General features: G+C 37.5%; 1 protein-coding gene across 10 annotated transcripts in view; it reads right to left on the bottom strand.

The window, feature by feature from the left end:
• FGF12 (fibroblast growth factor 12) overlaps positions 1 to 23809 on the bottom strand; it is a 650917-nt gene that overhangs the window by 5472 nt on the left and 621636 nt on the right. For all 10 annotated transcript variants that reach the window (XM_055568690.1, XM_055568692.1, XM_055568693.1 and 7 more), the window contains one exon: positions 20376 to 20574. In XM_055568690.1, coding sequence (XP_055424665.1) covers positions 20376 to 20574 — 199 coding nt within the window. The remainder of the gene's footprint in view (positions 1 to 20375; positions 20575 to 23809) is intronic.

Genomic DNA, 23809 nt, shown 5'->3' with positions numbered 1-23809 from the left:
GGCTCAGATGGTAAAGAATCCTCCTGTAATGCACGAGACATGGGTTTGATCCCTGGGTTGGGAAGATCCCCTGGAGGAGGGCATGACCACCCACTCCAGTATTCTTGCCTAGAGAATTCCCATGGACAGAGGAGCCCAGTGGGGTACAGTCCATAGGGTCACAAAGAGTGGGATACAACTGAGTGACTAAGCACACAGCACAGCTAATGCAGTTGATCCCTAGGTCGGAAAGATCCTGGAGAAGGAAATGGGAATCCACTCATTTCCTGCCCAGAAAATTCCATGGACAGAGGATCCTGGCGGCCTATAGTCCATGGGGTCACAAAGACTATGGACTGCTAAATCAGTCTCAAAGAATGAAAACATCTAATAAATTATAAACAATAGATTTTTGGCATGCAAATTTCTAAACTTCAGTTTAGAGACACAAAGAATATTACTCTTAATTTCCATTAAATAATATATTTTATAATTTTTGTGCTTGAATTTCTTAGTGTTGTAATTTCTTTTTAAAGTTTCCTTCTGTCATAGACTCTACCCAAGACATTTGTTTTTAACTTTTACCTTTTTTTGCTATTTCCCACTTACATATAAAATACCTAAGTTGTGACAACACATAAGGTTGCCATTATAATTATCATTGCAGATAACTTTACTAATAATGTAATCCTGCTGGCCGTCCAAGTAACAAGTCCCCAGAGTTTTCCAAGTTGGCATCGAAACTTTTTCAATTTCTAAAACAGTAAAAGTCACCAGTGTCATAGCAAAGTGTGCAACCTGCTCTTTTTTAAGGACAATTCAATCACAAATTTTCCTATTTTTCCATTAAATGAAGTAGTAAAATTCCAGGTTTGAAAAAAACTGTTCAAACTAGCTGGAAAATTAAGAGTAATAAAACAAATAGATTTCAGTTAATTTCTTGGGCTTCAATTTTCATTGTTACTTTCAGGCTCTCAGATTCCAATCAAGGGGTATAAATCTCAATCAAATTTTAGAATTGAAAGGTAATTAAAAGAATATGATCTAATTAGAAAGCCAAGAAAGAAACAAAACACTTCTCCTCCCAATATAACTTTCTTTGATAGTTGTATCAACACTGCATAACTGTGCTATTCTGTCTGAAAGGTACGTAATAAAATGATGACACAGAATACAAGAAGAAAAAGCATAACTGTACTATAAAGTGCATTTTTGTCCAAAATATAAACCAAAATTACTGTAATGTACACAATAATCACAATGATAATCTCTAAAATTTACATGCCAAAAATACATTGTATATATCTTTTTAGATTTTTTTTAATACTTTCAGACTGATTTACCAGTCCATATTCAGGTGATGAAATTCCAGCAGGGCTATTTAAAATCCTAAAAGATGATGCTATCAAATATGCAAATGTGGAGAGCCCAGCAGTGGCCACAAGACTCGAAAAGGTCAATCCTCATCCCAATTCCCAAGAAGGGCAGTACTAAAGAATGTTCAAACCACCAGACAATTACATTCATCTCCCATGCTAGTATGGTTATGCTCAAAATCCTCCAAGCTAGGCTTCAGGATTACATGAAGAGAACTTCCAGATGTTCCCGCTGGGTTTAGAAAAGGCAGAGGAACCAGGGATCAAATTGCCAACATTTGTTGGATCACAGAGAAAGCAAGGGAATTCCAGAAAAACATCTACTTCTGTTTCATTGACTACTCAAAAGCCTTTGACTGTGTGGATCATAACAAACTGTGGAAAACTCTTAAAAGAGATGGGAATACCAGACCATCTTACTTGTCTCCTGAGAAACTTGTATGTGGGTCAAGAAGCAACAGTTAGAGCCCTGTACGGAACAACTGACTGGTTCAGGATTGAGAAAGGAGTACAATAGGCTGTTTATTGTCCCCCTGTTTATTTAACTTATATGCAGAGCACATCATGCCAAACGCTGGCTGGGTGAGTTAAAAGCTGGAACCTAGATTGCTGGGAGAAATATCAACAACCTCATATATATAGATGATACGACTCTAAAGTCAGAAAGCAAAGAGAAACTAAAGAGCCTCTTAATGAGGGTGAAGGAAGAGAGTGAAAAAGCCGGTTTAAAACTCAATATTAAGAAAAAACTAAGATCTCGGCATCCAATCCCATCACTTTATGGCAAATAGAAGGAAAAAAGGTGGAAGCAGTGACAGATTTCCTCTTCCTGGGATCTAAAATCACTGCAGATGGTGACTGTAGCCATGGTATTAGAAGATAATTGCTTCTTGGCAGGAAAGCTATGACAAACCTAGACAGTGTGTTAAAAAGCAAAGACATCACTTTGCTGACAAATGTCCACATAGTCAAGGCTATAGTCCTTCCAGTAATCATGTACAAACATGAGAGCTGGACAGTAAAGAAAGCAGAGTGCTGAAGAACTGATGCTTTCAAACTGTGGTACTGGAGAAGACTCTTGAAAGTCCCTCGGAAAGCAAGGAGATCAAACCAGTCAGTCTTAAAGGAAATCAACCCTGACTGATGCTGAAGTTAAAGCTCCAATACTTTTGGCCACCTCATGCGAAGAGCTGACTCAGTGGAAAAGACCCTGAAGTGGGAAAGATTGAAGGCAGAAGGAGGCAAGGGTGACAATGATGAGATAGTTGGACGGCATCACCAATTCAATGGACGTGAATCTGGGCAAACTCTGGGAGATGGTGAGGGACAAGGAAGCCTGGTGTGCTGCAGTCCATGATGCAGAGTCAGACACAACTTGGTGACTGAACAACAAGAAGAAGTCAGTCTTACTCTTTGCAACCACATAGACTGTAGCCCACCGGGCTCCTCTGTTCACGGAATTAATCCCTTCAATAAATCTATTATTTCAGAGTCTTCAAAGCCATTTATTTATTTTCATAGTTAAACTGTCTTTAAATGAATTGTAACAACAGACAGAATTTTACATTTAACCCGAACTGGGATTAACTGACTTCTCAGTCTGAATGATCACAGAGGGATGAGATTCTCGTATAGAACCCAAGCTGGCATTTGATTATGAAGATTTTCCTGGATATTGCTGGAAAGTACCAAAACCTGCCCAGGTGGAAATTCAAAGCCATTTTAAATTGACCAACTAAATATGATAACCAGGTGAATAAAGTAGGTGAGAAATTCCTATCCTCATTTTTTAAATATAAAAGAAACTAAGTGACTTCCCTAAAATCAGATGGTGAATAGTAGCAGAGCCAAATGAAAGTGTAGGATTTCAAAGTCCTAATCAAAATTTCTTAATAAAAGCACAAAAACAATTAATCAAATAAGTGATGCAAGTAATTGTCTTATACCAGACAATTTTAAAGTTATTTCCATACATTAATCTAGATCCAAGCTGGCCTCATTTCTACCAAATATCCCTAATGTCATCAAAAAATGGAAATGAAAACAAATTCAGGATGCCTATTTAAAAAAAAATAGGTAATGAGTGTTGGCAAGTAGTTGGAAGAACTGGAACCACTGTACATTGATGGAAGGAATTTAAAATGGACAGCCACTGTGAAAAACTATGCAATGATTTGCTCAAAAAATCAAGCATAGAATTACCATATGATCCAGATTTGTAACTTCTGGATATACACCCAAGAGAAATAAAAGCAAGGGTGTGAATAGTATTTACACAGCCACGTTCATAAAAGCATTACTTGCAATAGTGAAAAGGTACGAGCACCTTTGGTTGGTTGAACCAATGAACCGATACACAAAATGTGGTATTTGCATACAATAAAATATAGTTCAACTTAAAAAGGAAGCAAATCCTAACACAAGCATGGATGAACTTTGAGGACCTAAAGACAAAATGAAATAATAAGCCACCGGGGAAGCCTAAGCTAGGCATGCAAGGAAACATATTTTATGATTTTACTTATGTGGGATATCTAGAGTAGTAATATTAATAAAGCCAGAACATAGAATGGTGGTTTTCAGGGGCTGAGGGAAGGAAGTATGCGAGTAAATACTTAATGGGTACAGTGTTTCAGTTGGGGAAGAAGAAAAAATTTTAGGGATGGATGGTAGTGATGGCTGCAAAACACAGAAATGTACTCAATGGCACTGAAACGTACTCTTAAATTGGTTAAAATGGCAAATTTCATGTTGTGTGTATTTACACAACATACTTAAGAATTACACATAATTTTCAAAAGTCACACACACAGAAACAAACACCTTACATGTAAGCTGTAAACAAAGAAGTGACTATTAAAATCAGAGATGTCCTATTTGCATGGGAAGAACCAACAATTCCCCAATAGTCAACAGTATCAGTCTTAGAACTGTGCTAAGAAAAAGAGAATTGAGATACACTAAGGATTGATGCTTTTGAACTGTGGTGTTGGAAGACTCTTGAGAGTCCCTTGGACTGCAAGGAGATCCAACCAGTCCATTCTGAAGGAGATCAGCCCTGGGATTTCTTTGGAAGGAATGATGCCAAAGCTGAAACTCCAGTACTCTGGCCACCTCATGCAAAGAGTTGACTCATTGGAAAAGACTCTGATGCTGGGAGGGATTGGGGGCAAGAGGAGAAGGGGACGACAGAGGATGAGATGGCTGGATGGCATCACTGACTTGATGGACGTGAGTCTGGTTGAACTCTGGGAGTTGGTGATGGACAGGGAGGCCTGGCGTGCTGCGATTCATGGGATTTCAAAGTCGGACACAACTGAGCGACTGAACTGAACTGAAGGATATAGGACTGTGAAGAAAGCTGAGCGCCGAAGAATTGATGCTTTTGAACTGTGGTGCTAGAGAAGACTCTTGAGAGTCCCTTGGACTGCAAGGAGATCCAACCAGTCCATCCTAAAGGAGACCAGTCCTGGCAGTTCATTGGAAGGACTAATGCTGAGGCTGTAACTCCAATACTTTGGCCACTTCACGTGAAGAGTTGATTCATTGGAAAAGACCCGGATGCTGAGAGGGATTGGGGGCAGGAGGAGAAGGGGACAACAGAGGATAAGACAGCTGGATGGCATTACTGACTCAATGCACATGAATTTGGGTGAACTCCGGGAGATGGTGATGGACAGGGAGACCTGACGTGCTGCGATTCATGGGATTTCAAAGAGTCTGACATGACTGAGTGACTGAACTGAACTGAACTGAAGGATATAGGGCTGGTGAGAGGATAGGGAAATCTGAGGAAAACATCCTAGGCCTTCGCTATCTAATACAGTACCCATTTTGCCTATGTGGTCACTGATCACTAAAAATGTGGCTCATCCTAATTCAGAAGTGCAAGAGGGATAAAATAAACAGTGAATTTTAAAGACCACGGTAAAAATTAAATCTCAGTGGTAATGCTTTATATTACTTACATATTGAAATGATAATATTTGAATATACTAGATTGAGTATATTATTAAAATCCATTTCATGTTTATTTTTTATTTTTAAAATATGACTACCACAAAATTTTAAATTACATATTTAGCTCGTATTATATTTCTATTACACAATGCTCTCTTAGAAGAGTTTGCTCTTCTCTGAAAAAGAAGTGTCTTGATTAATGTCAAGAGCTTCCCAGGTGGCTCAGAGGTAAAGAATCCACCTGCCAATGTAGGGGATGTGGGGTTTGATCCCTGGGTTGGGAAGATCCCCTGGAGTAGGAAATGGCATCCCACTCCAGTATTCTTCCCTGGGAAATCCCATGGACAGAGGAGCCTGGCAGACTACAGTCCATATGCTCGCAAAGAGTTGGGCATGACTTAGTACACATGCAGGATTAGTCTCAAAGCTGCCAATTACTATATGATGGGGAGGGGAATTGAGAAAACTTCCTGACCTGATTGACCTGACCTCCATATGCACACTTAGAAGAGACAGAGTATATTGGATTTCTTTGATGGAATGACCTGGTTCACAAAACATTTACTGACCCTTTTAATTTGGCTTAACTATTATTGCATCATTTGGATTCTATTACATTATTTTCTTTTTTCCTCTCCTCAAATTCCAATTACTCTTTTGTTGACTGATATCCATAAAGGAATTTGTTTCAGTATTAATTTGTTCATTTATTCTATGAGCAGAAACAAACTGCTTCGTACCAGGTGCTCTGTGGCAACTGCAAGAAATAATCTGATTCCTGTCTTCAAGGAGTTCAAGGCTAAGAAAGAGAGCATAGACATGCACACAGATCACAGAGAGGAAAAGGCCATAGCAGAGTTGAATGGGAATGAGTATATAAAATAGCTCTTTAATGTTGATTTAGTCTTGAAGGAGGCAAAGGGTTTAGAGAAGTAGATGGGCTAATAAATAAGAATGAAGGGATGGGACTGCCAGTGGTTAAGAATCTGCCTGCCAATGCAGGGTACACAAGTTCGATCCCTGGTCTGGGAAGATTCCACATGCCACAGGGCAACTAAGCCAGAGCACGACAACTATGGAACCGGTGCTCTAGAGCCCGTGCTCCACAAGAGAAAGCACCACAATGAGAAGCCTGCTCGCCGCAACTGGAGAGCAGCCCCGACTCACCGCAACTAGAGAAAGCCTGCGCACAGCAACAAAGGCCCAGTGCATCCAAAGATAAAATAAAAGAATGAAGGGATGAAGTGCAGGTTGTCTAAGAGAAACAGTGACTATTGAAGCATGAAGTAAAACTGAGGTGATGAGGGATGAGAGTGACCAAGCCAACTTGAGTCAGACCTTCTGAAGTCCAGGAGAGAGGATTTAAACCTGGATTATGATATATATCAGCCTTAATTTGATAGTGAACAAACAGCTAATATGCCCATCAAGTTGAGTGTATAGGGAAAAATCTATTCAATCTCCTTATCTATAAAAGTGTCCAACTATGCTTACATGACATGAATACAGCCAGGCAGGATAGTTAAGAAGAATCAGTCAAATTGAATCTTACTGCATAGATTCCATAAGAAATGGCTGGCAACATTTCAAACTTTTATGAGTTGTTCTGATGCCTTGCAAACACCATCTTAATTTCTTAGGAACAAACCTAGCTGAGGCACTATTACGTATGAGACCAGCTGTGTATCTAATGTATATAGTTGACTCTCTGTATCCATGGATTCTACATCCTCAGAATCAACTAAGGATTGGAAAATACTCAATTAGAAATTCCAGAAAGTTCCAAAAAACAAAACTTGAATTTGTCCTGATCTAGCAACCATTTACACAGTGTTTACATTGTATTAGGTACTATAAATGATCTAGAGATGATTTAAAGTATCCAGGAGTATATATGTAGTTGCTGCTGCTAAGTCGCTTCAGTCGTGTCCGACTGTGCAACCCCATAGACGGCCTCCTACCAGGCTCCTCTGTCCCTGGGATTCTCCAGGCAAGAACACTGGAGTGGGTTGCCATTTCCTTCTCCAATGCATGAGAGTGAAAAGTCAAAGTCAGTCATGCCCGACTCTTAGCAACCCCATGGACTGCAGCCTACCAGGCTCCTCCGTCCATGAGATTTTCCAGGCAAGAGTACTGGAGTGGGGTGCCATTGCCTCCTCCGATGTGTGTAGTATATATATGAAAATACTATGCTATTTCATAGAAGGGACTTGAAGATCTACAGATTTCAGTATCAGCAGGATTCCTAGAATGAACTGCAAATACTGAGTGATGACTATACTTGACATCTAACGTATTTTAAGTTCCATAATTTTGACTGTAATTGAAAGGTGGGGCTCTCTTGGTTAAGCTAACTAACATACTGACAAGGGCTATCCTTTTGTTTTGTGGGAAGCTTAAGAATAAACAGTAAGTGATAAATCAAGAATTACTAGTTCCACATATGAGAATCCTATATATTTGACTGTACACTAAAAATTAATCACAATTTTTTATAGCTATTGGTACTAGAATTTTAAGTTCTGGTATTAATTTTTCAATTATCCATTACTAAGAAATTGTGAAAAATCTTTAAGAAACATTTCTAGGGAACCATCTAGAAGCTGATCTTCAAGAGTTACATAAATTCTACAGCTCCTAAACTGTGCTTCTCAAATTCTCCTGTCCCATGTAAGTCAAGTTTTTTCATCCCAATAATTGATTCCTGATTTTAATTTGCAGTAGTTCAAAGGATTTTCCCTCACTTTCTATTACAACAAGATATTATTTCATTAGAAAACATATTTATTAGTGTAGGCCTTAGAATTTTTAAAAATCTATCTGACCTTGAATATTTTCTTCCACAGTGCTCTGCTTTATATATTCTATCCACTACAGCTATAACAGCAAAGCTTGATATTCTAGTTATTTTGATAAGGAGTAATTTCTAAATTGAGAATAAAGTGAATGAAACAAAAAATCTAACTTACTATCTTTCTTGTTTTCCCACCTCCCCAAATCTGTTTCACAGAAACTCAGACTCAGTGCTACCTTAGATTTAACAACTGGAAACAAATTCTCTATGGGAAACTTGGGATGTTACTGTCTAATCATGTATCATTCAGAATCCTATGAGCTTCATTTGTGATACAGGCTTTATTTTTAGTGGGCGTGATTTAATGGCCACCTGTTGTTACAGAACTGATTTCTTTGGTGTTACTTCCCAGTTTAACTTCATACTATTTTTACAAGTTTCAATATCCAAAATTCAAGAATGCTTAGTATCCTAATATAACACCTGGCTGATTAACAACGTTACTTCTCCATCACATGGCTCTTCTAGGTTGTCTTGATCATATTTCTTGCACCCCACATAATGTTTTTGAGATAAGTATTATGGTTCCTCTAACACATGTGATATCAATAGTGTCGTTGCTTTTGTTTTAGTTGCTAAGCCATATTCAATTCTTTGTGACCCATGCACTGTAGCCTACCAGGCTCTTCTGTCCATGGAATTTCCCAGGCAAGAATACTAGAGTGGGTTGCTATTTCCTTCTCCAGGGGATCTTCCTGACCCGGAGATTGAACTTACATTTCCTGCATTGGCAGGCAGATTTACTGCTGAGCCACCAAGGAAGCCCTAGTTCTGGATAAATGGTAAAAGGAGATAATGCTTTGAAAAGGGAAGTATTTCTGTATGGCTCTTTAGAACTCTTTCTTCAAATCAGTTTTCTGTTTTTCCTCTTTTCTCATATATGTTTAAATTTTTTTTTCTTCTTTCCCTTCTCCCTCCCCCACCCTTGCTCTTCCTCCTCTTCTTCTGAATGTTTCGTTTTATTCATGTTTTATTCATGTTTTCTTGATTTATAGCACATTGAAGCAGAGGGGTTTATCCCAGGTTTTGGAATAAAAATGAGGCAGAGATTTCATGAGCGAATACTCTTCCTTATTTGCAGACACAGGGACAAGTGAGGGTTTCTAATAACATAACTCACGTTACATATTGTTTTAAGACATGGCATCCATTAGGGACCCTTAGTTCACCCCTTCAGTGTGAAGAGGACACATTTGCATGATCGACACTCATAACTAAGTGACTTGGTGTTCCCATTCTCACAGCTTCCTGAGAGATCGTGCCCATACTTCTATAGAAAGTCCTGCAGTCCTGTTATCAATTAAAATTCTACACTTGGTCATAACAAGACCATAAGCTACCAACCTTATGGTAACATATGGTATTTGTTCTATTTAAATTTTGCTTTATTTTTAAATGCAAGATTGTGCCATTAGAAAAGAAAAAGACCAAACATTATCACTTCATCTTCTCTTTGTAGGTTTAGGTACGGGTCTTTCCAGGATTGACTTTCCACTTAGTACTTTTCTATTATATTCTTTCACTTGTACCTCTGCTGTAAATGCAGTTATCAGAATCAGCAGGTGTCTCTTGCCATTATAATAGCTCAGATTCCCTGTTTGAAACATTTAACATTCAATAGTTGGTTTTATTTTAGTTATCATACATTTAAAGTCTTTACTGAATTAGTTATAAAAAAAAAAAGAAAAACAAACTAAAATAATGTCTTTCTTAAAAGTGAAATCCCAGGGGTTGCTGTTATTTATAAATCAAACTATAATAAGCCAGGTTCCAGGTACCATCCAAGGGGTATTCCTCTAAGAAACTGCTGTCTTCTTAACCATTTGCTGTTTTAGTCAGTAAGTCATGTCTGACTCTTTGTGACCATAGGGACTATAGCCCACCAGGCTCTTCTTGCCCATGGGATTTCCCAGGCAAGAAGACTGGAGTGGGTTGATATTTCCTCCTCCAAGGGATCTTCCTGACCCAGGGGTAGAACCTGCATCTCCTGTGTCTTCTGTATTGGCAGGGGGATTCTTTACTGCTGAGTCTAAGCTAATATTAATTGAGCACTTACTCGGTATCTGCACTTTATATATAGTAAGATTATTTTAAATGACCTTAACAGACAGTTTAATCGATCCCTTTCTCAGTTAAGGAAACTGAAGAGCAGAAAGGGTAGTTTGTTTAAGGTCATTCAAGGACATAAACAGAATCAGCTTCAAATTCATGTGTGATTAGCTCCAGAGTTCCTGCTCTAAGCTTATAGTCAAACAGCTTAATGAGTTTGGAGAAAAAACTTAGTTGCTTGGTCTCAGTCAAAATCTTGATTCTAGGGACTTCTCTGGTGGTCCAATGGCTAAGAATCTGTGCTTCCAGTGTAGGGGGCTGGGGTTCGGTCCCTGGTCAGGGAACTAGATCCTTCGTGTTACTTAAAAGTCCCACGTGCCACAACTAAAGATCCCGCATGCCACAATAAGATCCAGTGTAGCCAAATAAATAAATATTTAAGAAAAAATCTTGACCCCAAACCTCATGGGGGTGCTGAGTACTTCGTGGAATCCTCTTCCATTTCTCTAGCCAATTCCCTCTCCCAGTCTTCCTAAGTGACTATTCTATATTTCTCCTTCCTCCTCAAACTCTGAAAACTGCCTCATACCCTCCTTAGACTGAGGAAATAGGCTTGCTTTCTTTCCTTTTCTTTTCTCTTTTTCTCCTTCTCCATTTATCTCTCCCTCTTTCCTTCCCTTTTGTCAGTAACCACACTCTGAATTCACTTAGAAAATAAATGCAGAAGAGAAAGTGTTCATATTTCCACCACAAAAGTTATAACAACCTGCACACATCTGCTTGTGCATATCCTGGCTTCCTGCTTGTTAAAAATGCTTGAACTCTTCCTGTTTCTATTTAAATCTAGTCCTAACTTTGCCACTTGTGTACTTGATCCCATCCCCTCTGGTCAGTGTTACTCAGTGACCCTCTCTCCTATAATACCAATTTCCCCTTCTCCCCCATCAGTCTATAAATATGCTAAACAGCTTTAAACAAACAAACCCCAGCACATAGCCACCACGCTTCTCTCCACCTTGTGCTCCATTTCTCTATTTTCCTTTTATAACAAGACTCCTCAGAAGAGTCATTTAATATTACTTTCTTCTTTCCTTTAACTCTTGTTATAACTTCTATCAACTCCAATTAGACATTCCCACAACTCCTCTGAAATCAATCCTCTCAAGTCACTATTGAATGTATGGTCAGTCCTCATTCAACAGCTTGCTGGCTGCTCTACCAGTATTTGGTAGAGATAACAACTCTAATCTTGACTTCCCTTGTGGCTCAGTTTTGCCTCTTTCTAGTTATATGGACCCAGAGAAGGAAATGGCACCCCACTCCAGTACTCTTGCCTGGAAACTCCCATGGACGGAAGAGCCGGGTAGGCTGCAGTCCATGGGGTCGCTAACGGTCTTTCACAACTGAGTGACTTCACTTTCACTTTTCACTTTCATGCACTGGAGAAGGAAATGGCAACCCACTCCAGTGTTCTTGCCTGGAGAATCCCAAGGACGGGGGAGCCTGGTGGGCTGCCATCTATGGGGTTGCACAGAGTTGGACATGACTGAAGTGACTTAGCAGCAGCAGCAACAGCTATATGGACCTGGGTGAGCTATGTAATCGCTCTTAAACTCAGTTTCCTTGTGTTTCAAATTGGGATAATATTCTTAATCTTAATGTTTCCTCCCAAAGTGTCACTGACTAGCAAATGATACTCCTGTTAGGAGGAATGTTGAAAATAACAAAAAATCTTTCAAATGTTTTAAAATTTGTACTTAGCAAATAGTAAATTTGTACACAGTACATAGTACCACTGCTACTGATTATTACTTTTATATTACTACTGGATTCTTATAAATCATTAAAAAGTTGAAAGTTTTGATAATTATGGAAGAACTAGGTGTAAATCCTCGATAGTATTTCTCTGGACTGAAGAGTTGAGACACTTGAGAGGAAGGCAACTGTAATTGTTGCTGATGGATTCTATTTTCCAAATGGAGGCAAGATAATTCCAGTTTCTAAGAAAACTCATAAATGACACTTGATAAAGAACCCCCATGTTATATCAGTTTCCATCAAAGAGGAATGAAATATGACTAATCTTTTTATTACTACCAATTTAATCAAATTTTCCTTGGCGCTCTGTAATTTCCAAGAAGTGGAAAGGTTAGATTGCTCTGTTAGTTAATGTACCATTAAAGAAACTTAATTGTCTTAATAGCAGATCATGGAAGAGTGTGGGCAATTAACAGGAAGCAATTTCACACCTTAATTAATGTCACATAGAATCCCTTTGGAACTGTAGAAGAACTTTAAGTGCTGGTTCAGAAGCAATGCATTGCCAAAGGGATGCACCCAGTGTGCTGTAAATATTTATTATAAAGAGTTAGGAGACATCATGAACAAAAAGATCTGTACCTTCATTTAGAAAGAGATCAGAAGCAGTATTTGTGTGCATGAGAGAGAGAGAGAGAGAGAGAGAGAGAGAGAGATGGAAGAAGAATGTGTCATGGAGAGTAGGAGGGCTTTATTGAAGATCAAATTCAAAACCAGAAAAAAAGCTGCTTTGAATGAGTTACACTGGTTTGGGGGAATAAGTTGTCACAGGCTGGCAGAGATCCCACACTCAAAAGATGGAGAGAGAGAGAGAGAGAGAGAGAGAGAGATAAAGGCTGCTATTATATTTTCTGTAATGGAAACAATCAGGAGCATAAAAGGTACATTTTTACTACATCTGTTTTTTGTCTTTTAGTATTGTTGGGTCCAAAAGATGATTTTGGAAAAAACAAGCCATCTAGTTTTCTTTCAAGTTAACTGAAATAAAAACATCAAATAATTTGCTATTAGTTATCTTCTCGGTAGTAGCTTTACAAAGTCATGACTCCTGATTTATTCACTTCTTTGGTGTCTTAGTACATAGTTTTTGAATAGATTATTTTCCCTCTAAATTCAATTTTCATTGTCTCTAATACTTTGTTAAATACCATGCCTGACAGCCTTTCTCCAGTACCTAACACAGTAACACAATGTCCAATTTCCAAGGGAAAATGGAAAAGGCACTTTGCATTGATCTGACAGATTTAAGAAATCTAACCTTCTTACAGTGTCTAATCTTCATACTATTTTGGTGAAATAGATGGAATTTATAATCAACCACATTTCCAGAGATAACTTACTTTTAAGTAATAAATTATTTTCTCAAAATTACTTAGTAAATCAGTGGTAAGAGTTTTTTTAAGACATTTATCTGGATTTATTAGTGGCAGAGTCTATTTTCTTCTAATATTTCAATCTTTTCTTTTAAATTTATTTATTTTATTGAAGGCTGATTACTTTACAATATTGTAGTGGTTTTTCCATACATTGACATGAATCAGCCATGAGTGTACATGTGTCCCCCATCCCCCTCCCACCTCCCTCCCCATACCATCCCTCTGGGTCATTCCAGTGCTCTGGCCCTGAGCATCCTGTCTCATGCACCGAACCTGGACTGGCGATCTGTTTCACATATGATAAATACATGTTTCAATGCTATTCTCTCAAATCATCCCACCCTCACCTTCTCCCACAGAGTCCAAAAGACTGTTCTATACATCTGTGTCTCTTTTGCTGTCTCACATACAGGGTTATTGTTACCATCTTTCTAAATTCCTTATGTATGCATTAGTATACTGTATTGGTGTTTTTCTTTTTGGCTTACTTCACTCTGTATAATAGGCTCCAGTTTCATCCACCTCATTAGAACTGATTCAAATGTATTCTTTTTAATGGCTGAGTAATATTCCATTATGTATATGTACTACAGCTTTCTTATCTATTTGTCTGCTGACAGACATCTAGGTTGCTTCCATGTCCTGGCTATTATAAACAGTGCTGTGATGAACTTTGGGGTACATGTGTCTCTTTCAATTCTGGTTCCCTTGGTGTACATGCCCAGCAGTGGGATTGCTGGGTCATATGGCAGTTCTATTTCCAAATTTTTAAAGGAATCTCCACACAGTTCTCATAGTGGCTGGACCAGTTTGCATTCCCACCAACAGTATAAGAGGGTTCCCTTTTCTCCACACCCTCTCCAGCATTTATTGTTTGTAGATTTTTGGATAGCAGCCATTCTGATTGGCGTGAGATGGTACCTCACTGTGATTTTGATTTGCATATCTCTATAATGAGTGATGCTGAGCATCTTTTCATGTGTTTGTTAGCCATCTGTATGTCTTCTTTGGAGAACTGTCTGTTTAGTTCTTTGGCCCATTTTTTGATTAGGTCATTTATTTTTCTGGAATTGAGCTTCAGGAGTTGCTTGTATATTTTTGAGATTAATTCTTTGTCAGTTGCTTCTTTTGCTATTATTTTCTCCCATTATGAAGGCTGTCTTTTTACCTTGCTTATAGTTTCCTTTGTTGTGAAAAAGCTTTTTTAAGTTTAATTAGGTCCCATTTGTTTATTTTTGCTTTTATTTTCATTACTCTGGGAGGTGGGTCATAGGGGATCCTGCTGTGGTTTATGTCGGAGGGTGTTTTGCCTATGTTTTCCTCTAGGAGTTTTACAGTTTCTGGTCTTACGTTTAGATCTTTAAACCATTTTGAGTTTATTTTTATGTATGGTGTTAGAAAGTGTTCTAGTTTAATTCTTTTACACGTGGTTGACCAGTTTTCCCAGCACCACTTGTTAAAGAGATTGTCTTTTCTCCATTGTATGTTCTTGCCTCCTTTGTAAAAGATAAGGTGTCCATAGATGTGTGGATTTATCTCTGGGCTTTCTATTTTGTTCCATTGATCTATATTTCTGTCTTTGTGCCAGTACCATACTGTCTTGATGACTGTAGCTTTGTAGTATAGCTTGAAGTCTAATTGATTACTATCAAGTTAATTTCTTAGTGATCAATTTGGCATAATATTTGGTATTACCTCTATTAAGTCCATTTAGTAATTTAACCTAACACTAATGTACAACCATCCTAACAGCAGTAGGAAAGCTAAACATGTAAAATGTTTAATACATTTAATTCCAAGGTGTCAGAATGAGAATTTACTCTATATTAGATTTGTTGTTGTTGTTTAGTTTCTAAGTTGTGTCCAACTCTTTGAGATTCCACTATCTCAAATAATTTGCTCAAATTGGGTTGGTGATGCCATCGAATCATCTCATCTTCTCCCACCCCTTTCTCCTTTTTCCTTCAATCTTTCCCAGCATCAGGGTCTCTTCCAATGAGTTGGCTCTTTGCATCAGGCCCAAAGTATTGGAGCTTCAGCTTCAGTATCAGTCGTTCCAATGAATATTCAGGGTTGATTTCCCTTAAGATTTACTGGTTTGATCTCCTTGCAGTCCAAAGGACTCTCAAGAGTCTTCTCTAGCACTACAATTTGAAAACATCAATTCTTTGGCACTCAGTCTTCTTTACAGTCAAACTCTTACATCCATACATGACTACTGGAAAAACCATAGCTTTGACTATACAGACCTTTGTTGGCAAAGTGATGTCTCTGCTTTTTAATAAGCTGTCTAGTTTTGTCATAGCCTTCCTTTCAAGGAGCAAACATCTTTTAACTTCATGGCTGCAGTCACTATCTGCAGTTATTTTGGTGCCTAAGAAAATAAAATCTGTCACTGCTTCCACTTTCTCTCCCATTTGCCATGAAGTGACGGGACCAGATACCATATTAGATTAGACTTAAAATATATAGATCATAATAATTTGAATATATTTAAATAATTCCTATGGCCAGATAGGATCAAAGTGAGCATAGAAACACCAAGGTCAGTTTAGAACACCAAATCTCAAACCTAGTTGCCATCAAAATTACTTAGAGTATAAAATCTGAATACTTGGGAGATTTGACCTAAGAATTGGTAGCTTTTAAAACCACTCCAGGTGGTTCTGATACTAATGCTTGGAAAAATATGATCTACATTATACTGCTGGAACTTTATTCAGATTCTATTAGTTTAAAGCAACAGTTCTAACAGGCAGAATGGATAACTGTAACTGTTCTAAAGGTGTGTGAGTAAAGGTATGTACATGCTGGTTAGTCTTATCGCCCCACTAGAAAATAAATTGGTAGAAACTGGTAAATGTTCTTTTAGTTCAAATTTAGTATTTCTGTAGCAGTGGCTTTTAACTAATTTAATATTTTAACTAATATTTACTAATTTCGCTTTAGAAAGATATTTCTCAGTCAAGGATTAAGTTCTTGAACCTTAACTCTTGGAAAGCACTCACATTCTTTTCAGGAGGAAGAAATTCGATTCTGAATATCCAACCACCTGCAGGAGCTGAGCAATGAGCTCTTTGAAGGAGGAGGGAGGAGAAAAGGAGGAGATTGTCTCTAGTTCTTTGTCAGAGAGTATTTGGCTTCTATATTTGAAGCTAAAGGGGGAGGTCACCACCAGACAATTTAAATCTGGGGAAGCTACTTATCTGTGGTGTGAACAATGCTTTGAAAGGGCAAAACTAGGAATGGTGAAGCCTGTGCTGTTGTCTAAAATTCCAGGGGAGGGTAAGTACAGGTTGATGTGCAATGTACATGGTAATGGGTTTAAATATCAAGTCCATCCATCTGTCTGAATAGATGCTCTTGCAACCCCTTATTAACACTGCCTATCTTCTAAACACAGGATGGAAGGTGAAGCTGGGAAGGGAAAGGGGCTGGTCCCTAACAATTGCAGAGCCATAGAACCAGTCCTGGACAGCAGGTTTGTATATTTGGCTTGTGAGACAATAACACTTTGTTTAATTAAGCTGCTCTGAACATGGGTTTTGTGTTGTACACAACTGAATCTAATTCTAACATTTACAAGAAGGAATGCTTGGTTGTCTTTTCCACATTTGTACTGAAATGCAGCAAATGTGAAGAATTAAGGCAGCTCTCAAACTCAGAACATGGTAATAGTATACATTCCTGTTATAAATTTGTACATGGTCATTCATACCCAAGAAAAGGCTTCTCTAGCTACAGTGCAGACAGAAGTCATGATTAGGAGGGTTGGTTACAGGTATTTAATTTTGGGGGAGGGCGGGGTATGAAATGCATTATTTATAAAAGGAATAAATAAAACACATGGACTTTTTTACTTTTATGCTTTCATGAATTTTCCAAAATTGTTAATGAGCATGCACTACTTTTATTACAACAAAAAAATCAACTTAAATGTACAAATAACAATGGTTCAATAGTTTTAATAGTTTACGCATACTGCACCTGGAGTGGTTTTGTCTGCTTAATCCCTACCTCCTATCTCAAATGTTCTGAACCTGTCCTAGCCTTGAAGATGTGTTAAAATAACAACTTTCCAATGTCTTCCCTTTGCTGGAAGTGCTGGCTCTTTCTATAAATCTCAATATCATTTCTGGCAACATGTAATATATCATTTTTTATATTAAATTACTGTCATTAGTAAACATACTTAGTACCTCCAAAAATATTAAAAAGTTTTCTGGAGCATATAGTTCTTCCTTGTCTTTGTATTTATCTATTCATTCATCTGTTCATTACTTGTTCACTTATCCAACTGACAGGAATTATTGAATATCTCTCTACAATACGTCAGATATTGTACAAGATACAAGGATATATGAGAAAAATAAAACATCTGTATAGCAATTGTGGAAACAGTATGGAGGTTCCTTAAAAAGCTAAAAATAGAACTGCCATTATTATTGTTGTTCAGTCACTAAGTCATGTCTGACTCTGCAAGCCCATAGACTGCAGCACATCAGGCTTCCCTATCCTTACTATCTCCTGGAGTTTGCTCAGATTCATTTCCATTGAGTCAGTGATACTACTTAACCCTCTCATGCTCTGCTGCCCTCTTCTGCTTTTGCCTTCAGTCCTTCCCAGCGTCAGGGTCTTTTCCAGTGAACCAGCTCTTCCCATCAAGGGGCCAAAGGACAGGAGCTTCAGCTTTAGCATCAGTCCTTCCAATGAATATTCAGGGTTGATTCCTTTAGGAATGGCTGGTTTGATCTCCAAGAGACTCTCAAGGGTCTTCTCCAACACCACAGCTTGAAAGCATCAGTTCTTCTCTGCTTAGCCTTCTTTATGATCCAGCTCTCACATCCATACATGACTACTGGAAAAACCATAACTTTGACTATATGGACCTTTGTCAGCAAAGTGATGTCTCTGTTTTTTAATATGCTGTCTAGATTTGTCATAGCTTTCCTTCCCAGGAGCAAGCCATATGATCCAGCAATCCCACTACGGGGCATATACCCTAGGAAAACCACAATTCAAAATGATGCATGTACCCCATTGTTCACTATGTCACTATTTACAATAAGTCAAAACATGGAAACAATCTAAAGGCCCAACAACAGATGAATGGATAAAGATGTGGTAAATATATACAATGGAATATTACTCATCCATATAAAAGGAACAAAACTGGGTCATTTGTAGAGATGTAGATGGACCTAGAGTTTGTCATACAGAGTGAAGCCAGAAAGAGAAAAACAAATATTGTATACTAATGCATATACATGGACTCTAGAACAATGGTTCAGATGAACCCATTTTCAGGAATAGAGATGCAGATGTAGAGAATGGACGTGTGGACACAGGAGGAGAAGGGGAAGGGACAAACTGGGAAATTAGGGTTGACATATATACACTACCATGTGTAAAACAGAGAGCTAGCGGGAAGCTGCTATATAGCAAAGGGAGCTCAACTCCATGTTCTGTGATGATCCGGAAGGGTGAGACGGGGGGTAGGTATACAAGGGAGTTGCAAGAGGGAACTGATTCACTTCCTTGTACAGCAGAAACTAACACAACATTGTAAGGCAATTATACTCTAATAAAGAAAAAGAAATAAAATGTAAACAATGTAATCTAATCATGGATAAGAAGAGACAGAGACAGATTTAATACAATGTGATAATTTCTAGCAGAGAGAAGAAGATACAATAATAAGGTAACAGTGTTTAATTCTACTTGAAGGAAGTCAGGGAGGCCCTCCATAGAAATACTGACTCCTTGAATTAATTTTTTACAAGGTCTGACAGGCATTTCCCAGGCACACAAATAGAATTTTGTCAGAGAGAAGGGCAAAATAACTACATAAAGCTCAAAATAGTAAAAACATTACAAACAGAAAAAAAATGTAGAACAGAAGAAAGTTCTGTTTTGTGTGGTTAAAAGCACAGTGTGTGACGGGAGGTTTGAGAGGGTCTAGAAGCTTTGAATGTCACATTTCCCCCCAGTGCTTTGAACATAGTATTGATTTACCAAGTGTTTGCTGATGGTTACAGTCCTTTGGGATCTATAGGAGGCACTGTGTCCCTACACTGTCCCTTCTAGATATGGGACAGCAAGCCTGGCTAAATCACAGAATAGCAATGCACTATTTGCTCTTTGCAAACAAATCACAAAATAGCAATTTTCTCATTTCTTCAGACAAGGAAGATGAACTAATGTTTTAAGTGATTATAATGTGACTTCTAGAGAAGACTGTGTGTTGGTAAATATCTAGACTACTGCTGCTTTTTCAGTCTGTATTAAAAAGCTTGACTGAATATAGTACATGTGCGGTTACCCCAATGGTATATGTTTGTCCTTCTTAGGGAACAGGTTGCCAAAAATGGGTTTCCTCAGCATTAAATTACTTAGTCCACTCATCAACTGAAATAGATGGGCACCATGTTATATGATCAAGGGAGGGGAAGGCATAGGCTCAGTGGGGAAAGATAAAATTTAAAAACTATAATATTTATTATCACAGTAAACATATATTTTCTTTCTTGAAAAAATACAAAGAAAACTGAATACATCAGATCGTGAAATTTGTTCACAGTAATGTAGCAATTAAGATACAAATATATTTCTAAAAGCCTTGATAAAACTTTAAAGCATTATAATAGTATTATTGGTTTTTCAAGAGTGTAGCCTGAGAAATTAAATCACTGAGTTCATTAAAGAAATAAATTATATTCCAAATGGTCACTGCTACTATTTTTCTACTTTTAAGAAATTCTAGCCTCTATATTCAAGCAGTTTTTCTCTAAGTGCTAAGTATTTGCAATAGATTTTTTTTTTAGGAAGTAGTACTATTGTATTTCCTGAATCTTTGTTCTGATCTGCTGCATTAAAAACAATCTCCCCTGAGTGAAAGGACAAAGAGCAGAACTGGCATCAACACACAGATCTGGATCTAAAGAAAAGAAGCTCGGCTCATACCTTCAATAGGTTTTGGTACAAAATGTGATGAGGGCTTGGTTTTCTTCACTCTGTTCCCCTTCATAATCTGACCTTCCTTATTGAGTCCCAAAAACCAAGCTCGGCCTGATTCTTGCTGACGGTACAGTGTGGAAGAATAGATCACATAGTAGTTTTCAAACACAGATTCCTTAAATTTGCATTCTGGAGTGAAAACATCCTGCAGAAAGATAAAAAAGAAGATACAAAAGAGAGAAAGTTTTTAATAATATATCAACAATAAGCCTGAAATATAGGGCCTCTGTTCAGAAAAAAATGAGAAATAATTGCATGTAATTTCTGTTAGCATTTGGTTATAAAGATTTATCACACAAAATCAAGAAACAAGATTTCCTTTCTAAAAAACCTTTTTACTCCACAGAACACAATTGCCCAAGCTTGAATCATTCCTTGGGCTAAACTAATATCATTCAAGATTGTGCTCAAGTCCAAAATTAGACCTCAGTACAATGTTTATAAATTTAAGAGAATGGTTATTTTGCATTTTTATGGCCCTTAGCATATAAAATGTAACAATGGAAATCAAAATATAACACAACCACAGCACATGCAGGATTGAGCAGATGATTTTAAAGGGAGAACCCTATATATTCATAAATCTGTTAAACAGCCAAAGCTTGTAACATAAAGTCACTAGTATACTAGCTGTTTTCTTAATGTCAGTAACTTTCCGATTAACTTCTTTGAAACTTTTTTTTACTTACTAATCAAGATTTCAGGTAAAGATACCCAGGAAAATATTACTATTACATTGTTTGATCTCTAAAGAAACATAGAATGAGCAATTTAGTTCAACAAGGAACCTTAGTAGTCCTCTACCTCATCTCTATCACTTGATTAGTGACCATCAAAAGGTTATATGATTATTATAAAGTTAAACAACAACAAAATAACTGCATCCATGCCAGAACTTGTATTTATTGCTTCCTAATCTCAAGTTCACCTTTTCTGCCTCTTAAGTTCACCTTTTCTACCTGAGTCTTGTTTAGGGGCTTACAATGAGATTTTACAATCAATACAATAAATCAAATTCTAACAAGCCAACTGAACAAAATGCATTTCATGGAAAGAAGAAATTTCTCCCCTTCAAAGAGAAACAGAAGAAAAGCAAATGTGACTGCATCTTCTTTAGTAGTAAACAAGTAAACAGTCCTTCAAGTAAACAAGAACTCTACATGACATATTCACAAGAGTCACCTTTTGTCTTCACTAAGTGCTAGAGGAATCTCTTCCTTGTAACTCTTTCAATCAAAGACGGCAGTGATTTAATGCAGTTCCATATGGGGTTAAGTTACTGAGGAATATGTAGGACTAAAGCTGTTAAAACTATGTCCTTGGAGGTGATTCTTCCAGACTAATTCCTTAGATTCATTTGCAAAGAGCTACAGTGATGCATCTACGTGGACAGATGAAAGTCTTTAGTGATAAAGAAACCACTGAAAGGACTCTGTTCATTTTAAATGCTTCAAAAATTATAGTACCAAAAAAATGAGACTAAAAAATATGAGAAAGGAAATGGAAAGGTGGTTTTACACATTAAAATAACAATAATATTTCAATAAAAATTATTATATTGATAATAAAAATATGATGTCACAGAATACTCTGTTGTAAGTAAACTTGGTGGCTTACGAATCAGAGAAACAATTGACTATGTGGTGCCATTTCATATCTGCTAAGATGGCTATATCAAAAGAGATGCATAATGGAAAGTATTGGTGAGGATTTAGAAGAACTACATTCCTCATCCCTCCCTTGCTGGTAAAAATGTAAATAATGCAGCAGCTATGGGAAATAGTTTGATAGTTTCACACAAGGTTAAACATCCAGTTACCACGTGATCTAGTAATTCTACTTCTAGGTATGTATCTGTGAGAAATGAATATACGTCCATATGTGAACTTGTATACAAATATTCATAGGAGCATTATTCATAATGTGGAAACAATTCAAACATCTATTAATGGATAAACATAAACAAATGTGATATATCCATACAATGAAATATTATTTGGCCTTTAAAAAGGATGGGGTACTGACTCATGTGACAATACAGATGAATCTCAAAAACATTAAGCCAGACACAATAGGTCACATGTTGTACGATCCAATGTGTATGAAACATGCAGAACAGGCAAACACAGAGACAAAACATGGATTATGGCTGCCAAAAGCTGAGGAGATGGGTAAATGGAAAATGACAGCTTTCTTGGAGAGACAAAAAGTGTCCTGGGCAGAAGCTTTTAAGGTTAATTAGGTCCCATTTGTTTATTTTTGCTTTTATTTCCAATATTCTGGGAGGTGGGTCATAGAGGATCCTGCTGTGATGTATGTCAGAGAGTGTTTTGCCTATGTTCTCCTCTAGGAGTTTTATAGTTTCTGGTCTTATGTTTAGATCTTTAATCCATTTTGAGTTTATTTTTGTGTATGGTGTTAGAAAGTGTTCTAGTTTCATTCTTTCACAAGTGATTGACCAGATTTCCCAGCACCACTTGTTAAAGAGATTGTCTTTAATCCATTGTATATTCTTGCCTCCTTTGTCAAAGATAAGGTGTCCATATGTGCGTGGATTTATCTCTGGGCTTTCTATTTTGTTCCATTGATCTATATTTCTGTCTTTGTGCCAGTACCATACTGTCTTGATAACTGTGGCTTTGTAGTAGAGCCTGAAGTCAGGTAGGTTGATTCCTCCAGTTCCATTCGTCTTTCTCAAGATCGCTTTGGCTATTCAAGGTTTTTTGTATTTCCATACAAATTGTGAAATTATTTGTTCTAGCTCTGTGAAGAATGCTGTTGGTAGCTTGATAGTGATCGCATTGAATCTATAGATTGCTTTGGGTAGTATACTCATTTTCACTATATTGATTCTTCCAATCCATGAACATGGTATATTTCTCAGCGAGGTGAAAAGACAGCCTTCAGAATGGGAGAAGATAATAGCAAATGAAGCAACCGACAAACAACTAATCTCGAGAATATACAAGCAACTCCTACAGCTCAACTCCAGAAAAATAAATGACCCAATCAAAAAATGGGCCAAAGAACTAAATAGACATTTCTCCAAAGAAGACATACAGAAGGCTAACAAACACATGAAAAGATGCTCAACATCACTCATTATCAGAGAAATGCAAATCAAAACCACTATGAGGTACCATTTCACACCAGTCAGAATGGCTGCGATCCAAAAGTCTACAAGTAATAAATGCTGGAGAGGGTGTGGAGAAAAGGGAACCCTCTTACACTGTTGGTGGGAATGCAAACTAGTACAGCCACTATGGAGAACAGTGTGGAGATTCCTTAAAAAACTGGAAATAGAACTGCCTTATGATCCAGCAATCCCACTGCTGGGCATACACACTGAGGAAACCAGAAGGGAAAGAGACATGTGTACC

Source organism: Bubalus kerabau, chromosome 2, assembly GCF_029407905.1.
Source record: "Bubalus kerabau isolate K-KA32 ecotype Philippines breed swamp buffalo chromosome 2, PCC_UOA_SB_1v2, whole genome shotgun sequence".
In the NCBI taxonomy this organism is placed as follows: domain Eukaryota; kingdom Metazoa; phylum Chordata; class Mammalia; order Artiodactyla; family Bovidae; genus Bubalus; species Bubalus kerabau.
This window is presented reverse-complemented; position numbering and strand designations above follow the sequence as displayed.